This window comes from Cotesia typhae, unplaced genomic scaffold, assembly GCF_013202065.1.
Source record: "Cotesia typhae breed Kobodo isofemale line unplaced genomic scaffold, CoteBio_Ctyphae contig_23, whole genome shotgun sequence".
NCBI classification, from domain to species: Eukaryota; Metazoa; Arthropoda; class Insecta; order Hymenoptera; family Braconidae; genus Cotesia; species Cotesia typhae.
Window position 1 is genome coordinate 3,611,087 of NW_027423729.1, and position 21,005 is coordinate 3,632,091.

General features: G+C 32.0%; 1 protein-coding gene and 1 long non-coding RNA gene across 4 annotated transcripts in view; one reads left to right on the top strand and one right to left on the bottom strand.

Moving 5' to 3' along the window:
• Positions 1 to 21,005, bottom strand: part of LOC141524700 (uncharacterized) — a 179,642-nt gene that overhangs the window by 152,896 nt on the left and 5,741 nt on the right. The window lies entirely within an intron of this gene.
• Positions 12,537 to 20,149, top strand: LOC141524845 (uncharacterized). Of its 2 annotated transcripts, XM_074238961.1 has the most exons (6): positions 12,537 to 13,149; positions 14,847 to 15,074; positions 15,161 to 15,326; positions 15,635 to 15,769; positions 15,831 to 19,022; positions 19,101 to 20,149. In XM_074238961.1, the coding sequence occupies exons 2-6, from the start codon at positions 14,890 to 14,892 to the stop codon at positions 19,728 to 19,730; spliced, it is 4,308 nt and encodes a 1,435-aa protein (XP_074095062.1). In that variant the 5' UTR covers positions 12,537 to 13,149; positions 14,847 to 14,889; the 3' UTR covers positions 19,731 to 20,149. The 2 variants fall into 2 exon arrangements, with proteins under 2 accessions (XP_074095062.1, XP_074095063.1); XM_074238962.1 differs by lacking the exon at positions 12,537 to 13,149 and having other exon boundaries at positions 14,933 to 15,074; positions 15,196 to 15,326.

Below are 21,005 nucleotides of genomic sequence, written 5' to 3' on the forward strand. Positions count from 1 at the left end.
TAGCTCCAGTGGTTTATTTTTTTTTTTTTATTCTCACTAGTTGTGATTACTCACATTAAACATTTGTTGATCCGGAATTCGGGTGCCTACCCTACGCGATAAATAATCGATACAATGAAGTGGAGGCTATTAGACTGAAAAGCTGTCACCCTAATTTAATTCATCGGAGTAAATTGTGGCTTGTGACGGTATTGTGAGGAGTGGCTGGAAAATCGTTTGTTTCTCGCCCCCTATACTGGTGTAAGTGCAACGGTAGTCTAATTTACACTACCCATGTATATAATAATGTACAATGTATAATAGGAATACCTAGCACAATTTGTACGAACAAATGTGTGTCTTCTTATTTATTTGTTTGTCTCAGGTAGGATTTAAAATCAGCACACACTCACAAATACCCGACGAGATTTACATAGAAATTGTGAGAATGCTACACGACGTCGATTGTTGCCGCGCGGTTTCTACTTTTTGTCGGCGATGGTTGACGTTGTTTGGATTGATGGGGTGAGCGGCAAAAAATACCCGTGGAAAGGGGAATGGAAACGCTATTGACGATTTGCGACGGTTGGAACATTACTGTATTTAAATTGAGATATTAAGGTTATTAATTACGTTGTAAGTTAAATAGACTTTTGTTGTAAGCTTCTGTTTAGTTATTTGTATACTAGAGGATTTTATTTTTTGTGAATGCATAAATAATTTTTACCGAATCAAGTTAACCAATCATGAGTTACGTCTGGTGGTTATTTTAATAAAAAAAAATGATTTTTTTTAATTACTAGAAAAAAATTTACTGATTGAAAACGAATGTTAATTTATAAGAAAATACTGTCAATTATTTATCTATCTCTCATGACCTTTTATACTTAAAGTGAGAAATTTTAGCAGACATTTTAATAATCCGAAAGAAGCGTTAATATTATTCAAGAGTTTTCACGCGTGAGATGAGCCACGAGTTTGCATTTTTACCTCCTCACCCCTTCAAGCTGATACCGGGTAGTGGGTGCCACATTATAACGCTCAAGTAAAAGCCTAAACCGGCGTATCATTCGGGATAATGTGGGATAAAATGCGCTGTGCTTGCACTACACCGTGGAAAAGTCCTCAAACTCAGTTATTCTATCTTTTTCTTTCTTGTCTTTCTATTCGCTCGTCCTCATTCAGCGTAGACCGATATTGCGTGAATTTTACGATCCATGACTTCGTTTGCATATCAATAGCTCGGCTTCGCTTTTTACATATATATATATAAACATTAAACATAAACATATTTTAATGTGTCTCGTATCATCTTTGTTAAATATTATCTCTCTTAAAAAGGCTTTGCGCTTTTATTTATTTTTCTTATGTATAAATAAATATAAACTTTTTTTTATTAAATTAACTTTTACCAAAAATAATAATTGGTTTTTATATTTACAGAGTAAACAGAGTTGAAACATCAGAGATTAAACTTAACCAAGCAAACAAAGATCTTATATAATAAATAATAAAAAATTTCATAGCAGAAAGACAAATTTACCGATGGCTTTTCTCTGAGAAACTTTAATTATAGGAGATGGAAGATAAAAGAGCAAAAATTTAATGCAGTTTAAACACTCGAGCGATCATCGATACGAAAGAATGAAAATCGACGATAGATAAAGTTTTATAATGTTTAACTTGCTCGAAGTTTCAACCTGACGTTTATCAAGTTGATGTCTTTATAAATTTCCTCGGCTATCGAAAGTAAGCATCCGCAAAGTAGAGTAATGGATTTCATAAAGTCTTAATAAAAGTATCCAAGATTAATCGAAGCTTAATGCGCTTGTTATAGGATGATAAACTACCGTAAGGGATAATATTAAGAGCCAACTCACTGTCCATCAATATTACTGGTTATTTCTCCGCCATTACTTATTCATTCATTTAAAAAATATTGAATTTGTTCACTTTATTATCAGCTACTCATCCATGGACAAAGGGAACAAATATTCAATGATTTATATTTATTGTTGAATTTATTAGTATATTATTCTATAAAAAAAAAATTATTTTTCAATTCAATAACTATAAAAATTTTTTTTGAGATAAAAAATGTCCGTTCTTTTGCTCCAGGTTAACAATAATTGTTATAATTATTATTGCTTTCAAATAAATTCTTCAATATCCTTGCGCGCAAGAATGAGAATAAGCTTTGCTATTTGACTTCCGTTTTTCCCAACACTTTTGTCGTGTGGTTTTCTTTGTGCTAGCACGTAAAATTATTCGCAGTCACTCTTTAAGTTAATTATGTATTTCCTTGTCCAAGTACTGCACATCCATCTCGAGTTCCTTTTGGTACATTAAGACCCGGTGAGTCAAAAGCTCGCTTTATTTATTATTTTTTTTTTTTTATAAAGAAAAATGAGAAGTGAAAGAAGAGTGTCAGTAGATACCTCGAAGTGAAAAGATCATTTTTCAAAAATAAAAAAAATAGTATGTATCTTGTTCCAGTATTTATTTCTGCAACCCCTTGACATTTTAAACTCAGAGATACTCGGGGATTGCAGATTCGCTGGAGCATATTATCGTGGAGGTGGTTCGATGGTTTCGAGGGGAAAAAACTTGACGTCTATCTGTCATTATGGGAAAATTGTGAGTGCGCGGATGTATATAGGTAACGATCTGCCTCTGCCGTAACGACGTTTTAAGTTTTCTTGGCTATGTGTGTTTGTGTTTGTGGTAGAAAATGTGGGTGTCTCGTCAGGATTCTGCGAGTTTCATTTTATTTATTTTATTTTAGAAGGAATAAAATGGCTGAGGCCAAAAAGAGTGGTGAGGGTCTTGGTCTCGAATAGTCGGTAATCGTGACGACGACGTCGACAACCCTCTGCTCGTGATATGCGGTACGGTGTATAATCCCAAGTGCTGAGGCATAACGGCGCCAGTGAAACGCCGGAAACGCTCCGAAGAGTGGATACAAATATCTGTTATATTATATGAGGATGAATTCGAGAAAGTGGATGAGTTGGAGAGTAAGAATTAAATAAGGATGACTGCTTTCAAAGAGCATATTGCAATTGTTTGATGTTTTATTCCTGTTTCGATTATTTTTCTACTTCGGATATCGCTATTGAGATAAATTGTCAAGGAATAATATTTATTTGTTGATAGCAAAATTATTAATTCAAGAAGTTTTTTTCTTAGTTTATTTTAATAAAAAATTACTGGATTCAAGAAAAGTAATTTTTGTCTTTCATCAAGTAATTTTTTTTTTTAGTGCAGTCTCAACTAAAATACATGCAAATATACATGCGCATAACTACACCGTTGATTTATCCGTCTCATTTTATTTAACTTCCTACTCTACACTTATTACATCTATTTAATTAAGCTCACGAGCACGCGAGGGCTATTTCACGCTATCTCGGTTGTGCATGAAAACTCTGTTTACAATCTCAGCTAGGCAGAGTAAAGTACAATTGAAGAGAGCGAGCAGTCGGTCGAATTTTACAAGTGAGACAAAAGGATTATATGCTTTGTAATTTAAAATTAAAATGACTGTCGTGGATTTTGTTAGATTTATACACTGATTTATATATTTCTGTCGGTGTATTTTTTCGGGGTAATTATTTATTTGACAATATATGCTTTTCATAATGGACGATCACGGGAACCGATGTACACATGAGTGTGTATCTCACGGCACGGTGAACCAAAGCCTATTTCATACCATTAATTCCAATCGCTTCGTACCCTCGTACCACCCGACTAACTTTTAATTACCAATAAAACCCCGGGCGCGATGCTTGATGAGGGAAAATTACCACGGTACTACACCGACTGCCGATAGCCAACTCGACTTTAAACGTGTTCGTTTTACCGCTAAATTTATTTTTAGGGTTTTTTTTTTTTTTTGAGGGAAAATTGCAATGTCCACGCGTTTGGATGAGCTGTAAATTTTATTTTTTAATTTTTGTAGTTAAAATTCAATTTTCAATATTTGATATTAAATTTTTTTATATTTATCGCACTAGCTTAATATTTTTTAATAGTTCAATTGATTTTCAGCATCAGACAATCGTAAAACAATAAAAAATGAATCATGTTACTAAAAAAAAAATTTTTTTTAAGAAACGCTAATAAATTTCTCAAAACCTTAAATTATAAAAAAATTTAATTAATTATTCTTTACGTATAACGACATCACAACGAGCAAATGTTTTACACAGACGATGTACTTGAAAGATAAAGATCAAGTCGGGTAGACGCGAATCGGAAGCGTGACTTGACGCCGGCTCGCTCGCGGCGGAAGCGAGTGGAGCGAAAAAACATGTTGGCTCGTACTACTTCTTCTACTCCTATTTCTATTACCCTCTGTACTATTTCTACGACTATTACAGCGGCGAATGAGGGTACTTTTACGTAGGGCAATCCCTATATCTTATATAGGTGGCGCAATTGGATAAAGTGGAGGCGTCGATTTGTGACGACAGTCGGATATGACCAAGGGTGAAAAATTTCATCTCCCAACTTTGCTCTAGAGCTTTTTATCCTGTTCTTTTATTTTATCTTATCTCACACCCTTCCTACTCACTTTGTAAAAAAAATTAAAGAAAAAAAAGACTGTTGAATGTCAATTGTTTAAAACTAGCATATGTACTTGATATCCGGAAACTCTAGACATAATTCGCGCGAGTTAATAATTACATCCGCACGCGTACGTGACTTGAGACCTACGACTCAGCTAAGTTGATGTAAGTCATGTATATAAATATAAATATGAGCGCGTGGCATTTGATAAAGAAAAATAGGGGAGACTCATAATCGCGAGGAATTACCTAGCGGATGTAATGTGCGTTTTTATATTTAAATAAACTTTAGAGAACAAACCGTTGGAAAAATTATAATCGCAATTGCAATGTACTACAACTGTTATTGAAAATTATAAAACCATATGTCAGATTAAAAATTACTCGAGAAATTATTTTATTTTTCTAAAGGGTTGTAAAAATTATTTAAGACTGAATAATAAAAATTTTTTTTAATTATTAAAAGAAATTAAAAAAATTTTTTAAATATCTGTTAGTAATTGAGAAAGATTGAAATTTGAAAAATTATGAAATGTTTCCTTATGAAATATTTTATTATTTATCTCTCTTCACAGTAAGTTTGATAATTTACATACGGAAAAACCGAACGATAATATCATTCTCGAAAATAAAAATAAAATATATAATATAATTTGATAAAATATGTTTCGTAAATCGAAGTCACGTGGCGTCTTGGCAAATATTACTTTTTTAAATTTACGGAAATATATATTCATATCGTATTTCACCGATAGCGCAACTTGAATAGAAGCGAACCGTATTATAAAAGAGGATACTAAAAGGAAGAAAAAAAATAAATATTTTGTGTATACACACTCCGATAAGGATCCAGAGTATACTGGTATGGTGTACGAGCAGACGGGCAGAGGATAGAAGGATAATAAGAAAACAGAACAGAGGGTGAAAAAAAAAACATAACAGAATAGAATAGCGATGATATAAGAAGAGAGAATGTGAAAGTGCTCAGCTACGACTGGAGTAGTGTCATATATTCATCTATAATATAGAGTAAGCTGCAATGCATCTACATCGTGATCCACGCATCATCAACATTGACGATCTTCATCCGCTCTTTGGCCCGGATACTCCTCGGGATCGGCCCATTGCCACGAGTTTACGATCTCTGAGCAGAGGCATCGCCGTCATAGTCAGGAATAGCTTATTTCTTCTCGAGTATATACTACAGCTTTTATAAAGTTACTGCACTCAGTATTCGACCCCCCGCGAGGCTAAATGTCTTACACAAGAACAGAAGGGCAGAACTACCGGTGACGTCATCGCCTAATTTAGTTCTTCACGCCCAATTGCCCAGATCGCTCACTTGTTTTATGTCACTATTCTCTGATGATACAAAGTATGAATACCAAATTGTTAATTTAGGTTCAATGACCTTTCGTTTTTGGTTATTAAACTGGTAACGATTATTACATTAGTAAAAATCGGGAGTGATTGGGGATTTTAATCTGTAAAATATCTAAGTAAGGAATTTTTAGACTAAAATAAATTTTTAATTAGCTAATACAAGGTTAAAATCCCAAATTGATAAAAATTACCTCAAATAAATGATAAAAAAAAATAATAATAATCTAAATAAAATTATTTTGAGAGCGAATTTCACTCCAGAGAGATTAAATCAATTAAAAATCATCCACTCCGTAAATTTTTCGCAATTATTATTATTATTATTTATCATAAAAAATTAAAACTGGTAACTGATCATACGATGAAAAGATAATGTATGGATAAATGGCAAAAATAAATACCTGATGGGCTTTAATTAGCATAAAGTGTACGCAGGCATGTTGGAGTAAATAAATAATTCATTGACAATTAAAAGTTCGCAGGTGGTTATAAAATAAACGCCATATGTTGACAGGGTGAATCATTTGTAAATTTACATAACTAACGGGCCGCTAAGTAATTATCATACTTGCGCCGATAAGTTTATGACCGGGAATTATGTGTTATGTTATGTAGCACGTGTTATCATCGCAAATATGCTAAAAAATGGTAATCGCCAGTTACAATATCAATTGAATTGTACAGTCCGACTGGGCGCGGCTATTATATAGAAATTTTTCACACAAAATTTTTCCCAGTAAAATAAAAATATTTACTCGCCTTTTTTTTTTAAATCACCACAAAAAAAAAAAATTTGTAATACTAAAAATAAAATTTGGGTGAAAAAGGACCTGTCAATAGGCATTAAGTTACATTGATTCTCAAATGAATCATAAAACGCAATCGCGCGAAAAAATCCAGGGAAACCGATGATCAATCGATGAACAGCCTCAATAGGCGATTTAATTACCAAATTCCAGATATCGTCACGTTGCCATGTGAAAGGTAGGTATGCACTGCCATTCAAGTCCCGCGGGGTATATATGTGCATCCAAAGGATCGCTTCTGAATAGGCGCGAGTTCAATCACTCTGTCCCGTGGTACAGTACCCAAAGCCGTGGGATGCATAGGCTTTAGTACATAGTACATATATTACAATATATGAGCTCAGATATGTACCCAGAGAAGCTGCACCAGAGAGCTTTACTTGGCAGTTTGCAATGCATCAGTACAGTTTGGAATGCCACACGTCGTCATCTCTACGTACATTCATACATGTATGTGTATTACATATATATATATATATATATATATATATATATATATATATATATATATATATATATATATATATATATATATATATATATATATGTGTGTGTGTGTGTGTGTGTGTGTGTGTGTGTGTGTGTGTGTGTGTGTGTGTGTGTGTGTGTGTGTGTGTGTGTGTGTGTGTGTGTGTGTGTGTGTGTGTGTGTGTGTGTGTGTGTGTGTGTGTGTGTGTGTGTGTGTGTGTGTGTGTGTGTGTGTGTGTGTGTGTGTGTGTGTGTGTGTGTGTGTGTGTGTGTGTGTGTGTGTGTGTGTGTGTGTGTGTGTGTGTGTGTGTGTGTGTGTGTGTGTGTGTGTGTGTGTGTGTGTGTGTGTGTGTGTGTGTGTGTGTGTGTGTGATTGTAGGAGGCACTACACGGGTGCTTTATTCACCCGGACTATTGCATTTTGTCGCACATGGTGAATGCATCCCTATTGCACAGTCAGTAGTAGCAGCATGCGTCAACGACATACATCTATTCCTACCATGTAGAATCGAACGAGTGCGAAAATGCATGCGTAATTAATTAAACCAATAAAGCCGTTTGTACTCAACGAAATTCGTTAAATTTAATTGGACGTGAGTAAACCAAACTCCACTCTATATACTCAATATTCTTTCTGTCTCTTTATCCACTCGGTTTTATTATCGGTTTGTAAATGCAAACATAATAAACGCCAGTGGGATTTAATATGTGCAGAGAAACAAAACTTATTGATTTGACGATAACGCAGAACCACACATAGAAAAGATAATAAGCCGCTGGTTTGAATAGACCTCGGTGATTGCCAATTCAATGGAGTTATTGTATAACAATGGATACATATTTTTACATTGAAAAAAATAAATTGTTTAATTTATAAAAAAATAATAATAAAATAAAAAAGAATTAAAAAATACTCTAACCCACAATTCTAAATACAACAAAGTTTTCAATCAGTCAAAATCTAACGAAAATAGAGACACGTACGTGATAATTTATCGGTTATTATTGCTCTATACCTTTCTGGTCTCACTAGTGGACCCGTGACGGGCAGTTCGGGGACGTTGTCATTGCCTGAGGTCCCTCTATAAAACCGATTAAACTCGTTAACCGAGTCTCGTCTGTACATCGCTACTTTGGTACACAAATCTCATAAAAGCATACCCAATGTATACTCAATATCGACGGGAGTTTTTTTTTTTTTATTTAATACTTTCATTCAATATTTTTTAGCCTCTAACTCTGTGTTGCGACATCGATCTTCCATTAGAACAATCAAACCACCCAAAACAACTTTAATGGAACTGGAAGGGGATTGTGGATTGCGTTTTGTGAGTTTTTGGGTTTTATTTATATTGAATGTAGATCAGATCTCGTTTAGTAATCACAATCACAATCACTATTATCACGGATAGTGATTGGGATTGTGATTGTGATAATATACAAGAGAACTTACAATTGTGATAATTTACAAACTAACTGGGTAGAGAGTATAGAGTATGGAGTGTTGCGTAAATTAAACAACGCAGCCCACATCTCGCGGAATCTAATATTACGTTGGCAGCGGTGCATTAGCGGATTAACATGCTCACTCGTATTTCCCAGCGCTATTACTATTGCTGTTACTATTATTATTATAACTATCAGGACTACTACTCCTGCAAGTACTGTACCGATGCAGAGTTGTTACTACACTGCATACTGCATTAACTATATAGTATTCCTGGTGGACCGAGTGATGAGGTATATTTGCATGACATTATACTTGAAATTCTCCACCCTTCACAGTACTCTCACTCACTCGTACGATGCAAGCAGAGGGCTAAAATCAGCTCGGTTGTTCTGTTCTCACTTCTCACTTGCGCTTGCACTCCATTTCGAACACTAATTATACGCGTAGCAGCACTATCGAGGATCCTCTTCTCTCTTGTCCAGGTGATAATTGTATTACCATCCTATCAACGTGATTGCCATTCCTGAACGTGTCGGCTGATAGGCCCGTTTGAAGTATCTATTGGTGCTTGGAATTTATCTAGTATTTCTCTTGATATTGTCCATCAAATCCATTTCGGGCATCCACCATCCACCATCATTCATATAATATTCACATTACCCATAATAGTTAACAGATATCATCACACACTAGGGTATATAACTGTCTTGACAAGTCTCGTTATCGCGAAATTGGAAATCATCATGTTTTGATAGCAAAAATTTATCAAGTTAATTTTACTTTTTATGACTTAATTCAACTATTGATTTCCCTTATTTATTTATTTATCTATCAAAATAAACCTAGATAGTTACATAATATTCATTTTTCACCCCCAAAAATTCAGTAATTTTTTTTTTATCCAAATTCTGTCGCTATTCTACTAAAAAGCAGACATAAAACAATTTTTAATAAATAATTACATTTTTCAAGCAATGGATTGCGCATCAGTATTTAATTAAATGACCTAAAGTTCGATAATAAAATAACAAAATTCCTTTCAGGAAGTAATAAAGTTGTCATACATGAAATTCGAATAAATTGCGCGAAAGAAAATAATAATTTATGTTACCGTTAAAAAGCGTATGTACATGAATCTTCAGTAGGAACAGCACGAAACGATGGATATAGTAAGAAGTAAACAAAATGAAAGATAACAACTGTTTGCCGAGAAAAACGAGGTATTGTCTGCTATATCGTAAATACTGGAAAGAGATAGGATTAAACAAAAGAGATTATGAGGTAAAAGCACGCGACGCACTTTCAACGTGCGATTCTCCATACAGCTATACGGATATTTTTGTGCAAAACTGGCGAATAAATCCAAGAAAAGGCGCAATACATCACTGTATAAATTAAAAGTACCTGTAAGTAAACTCATTGCTTATTACTTATTCTTATTAGATTACATTTGTATGTTTAAGTGCGACAAGTATGGAACATCTAAAACATTAGAGACATTGTCGGTAAGTGATTATTCCAAATACGGAAATGCTCAAGCGTCGACGTAATACTTACTACATGCGGTCTCGACTATGCTGACTGCATATAGAATACAAAAAGTAGTAAAAATCTCATCAAAAAGTATCGTGTAAGACATTATATCAGCAGGTTTTTGTATTAAATCCCGTGTCGGAGACATTATCTTTGCACGCAACATGCAAATCTAAAGATAAATGCATCATACCTGATTACTGATTATACACTAACGTGTAAATCATACGGTAGCGTTAATGTCATTCTTTCAACGATGCTTATTTCTTTTATTATTATGTACACGATGGTATAATTGAAATAACTAATTATGGCACTAAATTTAATGACATTTACATTATAATTAACTACTACGATTGTTAATATTGTACAAGTAATCATAGATATTAAAAATGTCTCTAATCTAGCTGATTATTTTTTTTCAAAAGTCTGACATTAAAAAAAAACTATTTGATTCAAGAGAAATATTCTAGATCCAAGAAAATCAAGAATTTTTTGCAAAAATAATTTTTCTAATAATTTTTCTCTTCAAGTTAATTTTTTTATCAGTGTATGATTAGTTAAAGCTTTATAAAAAATCGACTTTCTATCAGAACTTTTCATCCCAGTGTTAAGAACCTCAAAAACCGCATTTCATCCTGAAATTATTCTCGGCATCTCTTTAGTGTCTATTTATATAAAATTGAAACATTGCTGAAATTATCAAAATTCCAACATAGTAAAGTCATCCTTTGAGATCGAATTCTATTTCACTCATCCTCGTGATCAATATGGAACAAAGTACTATTTTCCTTGATGCACAAATCCTTCGGCAGTCCGGTTCGGTAATATGTTAAACCTCCAGCAGCATATAGGACAAATTAATTGATCGAGGAGACAGAGAGGATCAACGTTAATGCTCCGATTCCGATGTCCAATTGCTATTTCTAATGTAATCGAATTTGCATCGCAAATACCGGTATCCAATGTCCAGCTATACACATAACACCGCTGATCTCCATGGGTGTGTATGCGTGTGTAATGTGTAGGGACGATGTACTTTTAGAGTTTATGCGTATACAAGGTAGAATAGTATTAAGCGTATTCAACTATATGCCATACAGAGTACAGCACGAGCAATCCCAGCAATCACGGATAGGAGCCAACTTTTTAATATCACAGGATTTTCAAACGAAAATTAAACGTGAAACAAAGCGATTGTATATGCAGGACAATGCAACGTCCAGCCAGAATATATTGTTTTTCAAGCAGTTCGAATTGTCTGCTGGTCAGTATATTCCATCTATGATGGATCAAAATTTTTGATAAGCCCCGATATTAAAACTACAATATCCAGTGATGTAATTTCACCTGCCAAGAGTACACCAATAACGGCCAGCAAACAAAGTTAAAGTCAATAAATTTTTTAATTTATCGTTTTTATTGTTTCGTTAAATTTTTTTAAGCTTATTAAATAGAAAATATTGTTTAAGTTTTATTTGTAAATTTTATACAAATAAACAAAAGCAGCTGATTAAAAGTTTGCTTAATAATATGATAAATGTACATTTTTTAATTACACAAAAATTAGCAAACACTTGATGATTTATATCATTTTATTTAACGAATAAATTAGTTGTAAAAAATTATTTTTTTAATAAATTCTGTTTATATTTTCTCACAATTTTTGCGAGTTACTTTTTTTTCTAAATTTATTAATCATACACGGAAAAAAGAAAATGGGAAAAATTACAATATATAATGTAACTTTTACATTTTTTTTTGCGTGTAATTTAGTTAATAAAAAAATTCTAAAAATCGAAAAATTTTTTTCATTTCATTTTGTGTGATTAAAAAAAATTTTTTTTCTAAAAAATGACATTCATTATTCAACATAACAAAATCACCTAATTTTTATAAAATTCAACTACTCTGACAGCGAGCGATTTTTAGAACCCTCATAAATTATATATTTCTTCAGAACTACCAAAAATTCTGGTCCACCTTTTTACCTACATTTTCCTGCTAAAAAACAAAAATTGCAACACTTGAGCGTAAAACAGTCCTTATGCTGCCATCTACGCCTTCAACTGGAACTCGCTATCAACGAGGTCCGACTTAATGTTCCTACGCTATAATTTCGCTCAGCTATAGTTTCATGTGATTTCATGTAATTTGCAGTGTAATGCTCCTGTACCAGGACCGTAGCTAATGAAATTACACTTAGAGCCTGATTAAAAAGTATTTAAAAAATTAATACAATCCTATCAACCTATTTGATTTTTTTTTAAATACTTTTCTAACAAAAAAAAGTGAAAAAAAATTTTTTAGATGAAAATCGCATTTTTTCTGAATTCAACGAATTTAATAAAAAATCTGATGAATTGACGTTGCAGCGAACAATTTGATGAAAATGACTAACCCTCAGAACAAGGACACCGTTTTCTGGTTTTATTTATTCTTGTATTGATACCAGGAAACTACAGTCACAAAAAATTGTATAAATCACTTGGAAAGAATGAGACAAATTTTTTCCTCCAAAAGATGGAGAAGATTTTTAGAACGTAGTAGAGCAAATTGCTTGACAATAAAAGTGAATACACTGCCTTGGCAACACCGTAAGGAATTAAGATTCATCCGAACCACAATCGTTTAGGCATGAGGTTTAAGATAAGATTCAAGACATATTTTGGTATAGACATAATTGAATATATAAAATGCACTACACACGTGTACGTGTAAAACTTGACAGATTAATCGAACAGTGGGGGATAGGAATTGTGTGTTAACTGACAGAAGTGGGGGCTTAGTCAGGCCATAGCTGCGCGAGTTAGATTGAGTTCTCAGTTGAATTGTGTAAGTGGTGCTGTGCGTACTGTACGTCCCTGTTTGTTCTTGCCTCATGACAACTAACATTTAACTAATTTTATTGTAGGTCTTTAAACAAAGACTGATTTGTGAACTTACACGCATTATTGTAAGTACAATATTTTTATCAATTTATCTTATAATTAATGTTATTATCGCTAATTTTTATTATTTTAAATATATTTTTTTACTCCGTTTTAGTTTTGAATTATTTAAAAGTAAATTTTACGAATTTTGAAATTTTTTTTTTTTTTTTAATTTTTATCAATAAAAAATTGATACTTTCGTTTTGAAGATTGATTTCATCAGAAAAATTAATGATGAATTTAAAAAGGTATATCATAAGATTTTGTTTGTGTGTCAGTGTCACTAAAAAGTGTATACAAATACATGAAAACAAGTTATCACTAAAAAAAAAAAAGGATTCTCTATTTAAAGTGATGTTTTTGATCATGTTAGTAAAGATTGACCGTAAAAATTGTCAGACACCTGACATTGAATTTTACTTCAATCAGTAAAATGTATTATTATTGTAAATTAATTCAATAATTTTTCATTGGAGTTCTCTAAACTTTTTATGTATAATTAAAATAATTTCACTTTGGAGTAAAAAAAATTTTTTTGGAATAATTTAAATTTTATATAATTTTATTTTAGAGCAAAAAATATTTTTAGCATGAAAAATAATAATTTCAGTCATTAATAATAACTATAATAAATGAATAAGTAATTTTTAGATGACTTTTTTTGCTTAATTTTTCATGAAATTCGCTGGTAGCTCTATAATAGCGCGAATTTGTATTATATTAAATATAATACACCCTGCTGTGGACTCGCCGAGTTTACGAGTTGTCTATGCCCAGTTGCACGTGTATAAATGTATGTGTATGAGTAATACGTATAAAAGGAGAGGTAAAGCAGAATACACTGCTCATACAATATTATCACTTATACCAAGCTATGTGACATATATAGATACAGAATTAGATGTATATATGCATACATATGGATGGACGGATTCTGGTGGCACACGACAACGATTAAAAAACCAACCGGCATCCTTTGATTCTGTCTTTAGTTTCCATCAGGGCTCTGTTATTCCTTATAGATAACACAATTTCGTTTATTTTTCTCTCATCGCTTCTTAATTTAAATTCAAATGTAACTCATCACACATAGCCTTAAATCATTTCTTCTTTCTAGTTATTAATTTACTTATTAATTTATAGTATTTAAGTATAGAAACTCTGGTTTATATAAAATCATATTATACTTATGTTCTCGTACTGTCTCAATCTACAACCTTGCACTAATCGTGTAACCCTGTTATTGAACCTTTGGGCTGTTGGGTTCAAATAAAGGCAATAAATAAATAAATAAATAATATCTACTCTTAATTTTTTTTTTTATCTTATTTGGATTACATTCTATTTATAAACATGAGTTTAATATAAAAATTTTTTTACTAAATCGATAAATACCAATTCACTCAGTTCTTTATTTACTATTAAAAGTACCTGTGACTCCGTCTTATCTTTTAATTAAAAAATTTTTATGAAAATATAATATAGGAATAATTTGATTTTTTTAACTGCAGAGTAGTTATTTATTTTTTTTTTTTTTTTAGAATTGAAAAAAAAATAACTTGATTAATTTTTAAACTTTAAATTAATTATATTACAAAGTTAATATTCCAAATATTTTATTTTACTTAAACTCTAAAATGTAATCTTAAAAAATTTTTTTAATAAAAACTAAAATAATTTAAATCTGATAAAAAATAATAATTAATTAATTTGTTTTCAGTTTTTGAAATAAATAACACCTAAATATAAATAATGAACAAGAAATGGAACAGAAACACAAAAAAATTTTAGAGGACCTTCATGAAAAAATAACTGACGTTGACGTTGACAATGGCATCTTAGAATTTCTAAAGGATAACGGAATTTTAACACCTGAAGATTTAAGTAATATTAATAGAGAAACTGATGGAATAACAAAAGCAACTCTCTTGCTTAGTATTTTACCACAGTATGTATATTCAATAACTATGAATTTACTACTTATAGATTGTATTTTATAATTATATTCATTGTTACTATTGATTAATATTATAGCCGAGGTTCACGTTCGTTTGATGCTTTTGTTCAAGCGCTAAAAAAACACTACTCCTGGCTGAGGAACGAAATGCTGAAAATGACATCGAACAGAGAAGAATCAAGGACTTGTACTTCACCTTTATTACCTATCATTCCCTCACTTACAGTGGACAGAGCCGATAAGGTAAAAATTGACTTGAATTTATGACAATTGCAAAAAAAACATCCGCTGATTCTCATAGATCCTCATAGACTAGTTAAAAAATTTTTTCAATAAATTGAAAAAATTTTTTAACAAGTTTATTGATATAAAAAAAATTAATTAAATTTTCTTTCTTTGCTATCTGTTTGGAAAAATAATTTTTGTAAGTAAAATTCAAGAATCGAAAAAATTGCCAGCCCTTAGTAATTAAATATCTCTCAAAATTCCTTTAAATAAATGAATTTTAATTATTTATTAAGTTTTTTTAAATTAATAAAAATAAATTACAGGTACAACAGCTCAAAGAAGCGCTACGAGAATTATTACCAGGGTGTTATGTTGTTTTACATGGAATGAAAGGATATGGAAGAACCCGATTGACAGCTTCGACTCTAACAGAAGAAATACGAAGTGAATTTTTTAACGTAAGTAATTAAATAAATTAAAAATAAAACAATTTCATAACTAATAAATTTAATTTTTTAGAACAAAATTCACTGGATAAAATTTGGCTCCGAAGGCATAAACTCCGTGGAAGACGAGATTCTAAATCAACTTCAGCAACTGTATGATACAATTGAAAATCGCGATGTATCATTGAATATGGGAAAATTTCAAAGTGAAATGCGGCGGATGTTGAAGCGACACTTTTGCACTCCATCAAACCGCGGCTCATTGCTGATTCTCGACGACGCATATGACAAAAAAATAATCGAAGTGTTCAACTTCGACTGCAAGACGTTGATAATAACAACTGACACCGAAATACTTCCACTAAATTACATTAATAAAGTCACTATAATACCAATGACTGAAGGGTTCAAGGAAGCAGAGAGTTTAGAATTATTCGCCCGGGCTCTAGATACACAGGTCGAATTACTGCCTCCCGAGGCTAAAGACTTCCACTACGCTTGCAAAGGCATGCCAATAATGATTGACATGTTTGCAGCGCAATTCGCTGATTACAAAAATGACATGAAGATAAAAAGCAGCCGCTGGAAACATTACTTAACCTTGCTGCGAAAGCAGGATTCATCGAACTCTGTGATACAGAAATTTTTGAACTTCCAATCAACCACTTTCGACATCTGTATCGATCGTTTGTCAGAGCAGCAGCGGAAACTTTACGAAAGTTTGGCTATTTTCAGCGAAGACATAAATATAATGTCAAAAACGCTTGCAGTTTATTGGAACAAGTCGGAGTTCGATGTCGACGATATAATGACCAGTTTGCACAAAAAATCACTTATTGTAAAATACTGGAACGCTGATTTGAAGTCATTAATCTACGGCGTACACGATCTGCTGCTTTCCCATCTACGCAATCGAATCAATAGAAAAGACTCCCAAAAATTGCGATTAATGCATCGCGAGTTCGTCAACAAGTATTACGAATATTCCAAAAGAGATTACTCAAATTTACCGCAGGATAATTACAGCTACGCGTATATTGGGTACCATTTAGATCAAGCCCGTATGTATGCTGACTTCCCGATGCTGTACCTGAATTTTGATTTTATCCAAGCCAAGATACGTAACAGTGGTGTAAACGATTTGCTGATAGACTTGAAGAAATATCGCAGACACATCATCAACAACAACAATGAGGCTGAAAATAATGTCGTTGATTTAGAAGAATTTCTACGAGCTCAAGCGAAAACTTTGGCGGAACACCGTCAACGCGATTGCCTGGACTTGGTACAGATAGCTTTGAATCATCATACTCGTGGTTACTGCTACAAAACCGCCCGTTCAATAGCGCAATCACAAAAGACTAAATTGTACCTGCAAAATTCTCATCAGCATTTCCTTATGCACAATCCAACAGCTGAAGACATTAAAATGGAATACTCTACGCTCAATTTTACGGACAATCCACATAAAATTTTGATAGGAACGAAGACTGGTTTGATTATACTGTGGGATTGCGAGCTAAAAAAAATGACGCCATTTCACGGTCTCGAAGATTCGGAAATCGTCAAGGTAATAGTGTCACAAAATGGAAAATTTTTTATTGCGCTAAACAAAGCTTCGGTTATCAAATACTTTACTCTGACTGTTGATGATGATGATGATGATGATGAAAATGATAATAAATGGGATAATCATTCACACTTACCGTTGGATAAACAGACATATTGGAACCCGATTGTTCAGCAGCCGACTAACAATAGTTCAATAACTTACGAAACGAACGGCCAAGTAATAACCGACATCGCGCTGAGCTCAGATGACGAGAAACTCGCTGCTTGTACAACTAAAGGCAGTGTTTCTGTTTGGGATGTAAGTGGTAAGCATTTGACAACAATAGCTGAAGAAAATACCAACTTTCAAAAATTGACATTCGCTAGAAAATTTAAACAATTGCATGTGATTGATACTGAAGGCACTAATTTCGTCTACGTTTGGAGAGACAATAATTACAATTACAGTACTCGGTACTCGCAGTTCAGAAATTTTAAAGGATCTACGGAAGAGAAAGTTGTCATATACTTCAAAGAAATAATCTACGATAGCGAAATAGAATATCATACAAATTTGGTTTGTATAACACGTAAAAATTGTTATATAATATCATGGGGAATTGGAATTAGTGGAGATTTGTGTTCCCCAGCTCCAAAATGCAAGTACACTGCAGAGAATACTCAATTTACTGTAGCTACAGGAACATACGATGATAAATATTTAATTATCGGTGATTCTAACAATTTTTTATCTGTATTTATGATTTACGGTGGATTTAAGCCAATTGCTAATTATCCAGAACGTACTTTTGCTCTGGATACTTACTATGATAAAGAATGTGACTGTCATTTGATCCTCAGCGGTGATAAACATTCTATTCAACGTTGGTCATTTTGCCCTGAAAATTTACCGCAGTCGGTTTTAAGACCGTTGTTTGACGCTGTTATGAAACCATTGGAACAATCAAATATCGTTGCCCAAGAAATTGTTGGGAATAAGATCGGATTGTACAATGGTGAAGAATTGCAAATAGAAACAGGCGTACTAAAAGGACAAATAATATCACTAAGTTTAAGTCCAAAGGGCAATAAAATACTATATACAATAAAACATTCTAAAGGATTCCGCGAGGAAGAAACTATCGAGTATAGTATTTATGTGTTTGACGTTGAGACAAACGAAACATCTGAAATATTATCATCGCTTACAGAATTTCCGGGTTATGTTAAATTTATTAAATTTCATGATCAATTGGCGATTGTTTGTAAGCAAAATAATATTTTATATTGCATTCTTGATAAACAAAAAATTACGATTAGAACAGAAGGTAACATTATCAATTTACATACCATCAACAATGAGTATGTAGTTGGTATCACACGTAATGAAAAAGTTAAAATCTGGAAGATGAATACTACCGCGTGGGATTTAATCTGTCAAGCTGAAGGTGCTGAACAAATTTTACATGAACTTCAGCGGTCTTTTGTCCTTTACAGTGCAATAAATTTGGAGAAAACTGTGATAGGTATTTTGACAAATGATTGTCGATTGGCTTTTTACGAAATAGATTACAATTCTAAAATTCGTACAATACCAGAACAATTAAGAAAATATGAAAATACATATTTTACATTCTATAAAAAATTAACATGCTGCGCTTTTTCTCCCAATGATGAAGTTTTAGCTATTGGAATGGAAGACGGCAATATTACAGTAAGTAATCAATCAAATTTGATAATTGTTGATTTATTTCTCCTGACCAATTGACTCATTTATAATTAATCGTTTCAGATTTTCAATTTGAAAACATTCAAAGCTTATCCAAAAGAGTTGTCACTCCACCAAAACTCTATTTTACAACTACACTGGGCTCCATCAACAGTAGGAGCTCCTATCTTACTATCAATAAATTGTGATGAGTTGGCTTGGTGGAATGTTGCCTTGATGGAAGATCCTAAGAAAAAAGTCAAACGTAGTAGGACTGGAATAGTCCGAAGCTTAACAGCACCGATTTTTAGCTTTGAATCATTATCAGGTCCACAATTGCGTAACAGTCAAACCACAGATGCCATTGCGTCTACATCACAAATTTACAGCAATAGAAATAAAAATAACAATAATAATATTCTTACTCATCATAGTATTCGCATTGATAATGATATTGATCTAAATAACGGTAACAATGCAATTAATGGTATTGATACACGTGATAGTACAGAAAATCAAGAAGTAATGCCAAAATACTGGATGTCAAAGACTTATAAAAATCAAAATCGACCAGCATTATTAGGATTAATACGGTTGCCACCTAATTGTCGTGCTAAAGTATGTGTTTCTAGTGACTTTCATAAGTTTTTACTCGTCGATGTTCACGGTACTATCAAATGTTTTGAGTTATTTGAAGTTACTTCGGATTTGTAATTAAAATTATTAGATTTGCCATGTTCAAAAAATCACCAATTTTTTTTACGGTTGTAAATATTTGGTAAATTTTCGGACATTCTAATCCTTACCATGATCTTTGGTTGTTTTTAATTACGTCGACTTCAATGCGCATTTACAATTAATTTTCTAATGCAATATCTCAGTAATTTTTGACTGCCTTTTTTTTCTTTATCAAGTATGTTTTTTAATATTGCTCTTTGTAAGTTTAAGATTTTGTAATTCCTGTTATATTAAGTTTCATCATCTACGTTAATTTGATAGTAATTGACAAGTTTAACGTCACATAAATTACCGAATGTTTTTTTTTTTTTTTAATAATTTGAACATTCAGTAAATTTTTTAACATTATTTTGAAAGTCGATGAATCTATCAATTAATCTGAAATCAGTGCAACGTTTTTTTTTTTTTTTTTTTTTTTTTTTTTTTTTTTTTAATATATATCTACAGTTAATTTTTTTATATCATGTTCAAATTTTACTGAATGCATTTTCGGTAGAGTTTTAATATTTGGCCATTGTTATTTTAAAAGTTTTTAAGTCTGTCCATTTATTTAAATTGAATCTTATAATTGAGATAACAGTATAAAATAGTTATACTCAATAAATTAATTAAGAGAAAGAGTCAAAGCTGTTGTGATTTACAATAGTAAGGAAAAATATCATTATCATAATCATTGACTCAAGAAGATTTTAGTACTTTAGTTACCATTATTAAATCAGGATATCAAAATAAGTAATAAGCAATATCAGTTATTCATTATCAATATCTTATTTTAAATAAGTATGTAACTTTTTTTGATAACAATCCATAATCAATAGCATTTAAGATTGTAAGAAATCAGAAACAAAAGGGTTTAGCCGGTGATTAATTTGAAAGTTTTTTTTTTTTTAATCAAGGTGTTGATATTTTATGAAATGTTAATATTTTTTTAAATATGTCATTGGCTAAACTCTTTATCAAAATAATTTTTAAAATGTCCAGTGCATTACAAAATTGCTCTCTTAAAAGAAAAAATAATTATTTTATGATGGTATAAAATTCATATATATTTAAAAAATCATTGTGCTACTAAGTTTAGTAATTGCGTACAAATATGTGCCTTCAATATCAATTCAGAGGTTGATACTCTATCCATCAACAAAAATGGATACGGATACTATTTTTCAAATCCAATTGATAATCGTACTTATTGCCAAAGAAAAATTAGTGATCTGTATCCTAAAATTTATGGCCATAGTAACAAACTTTATA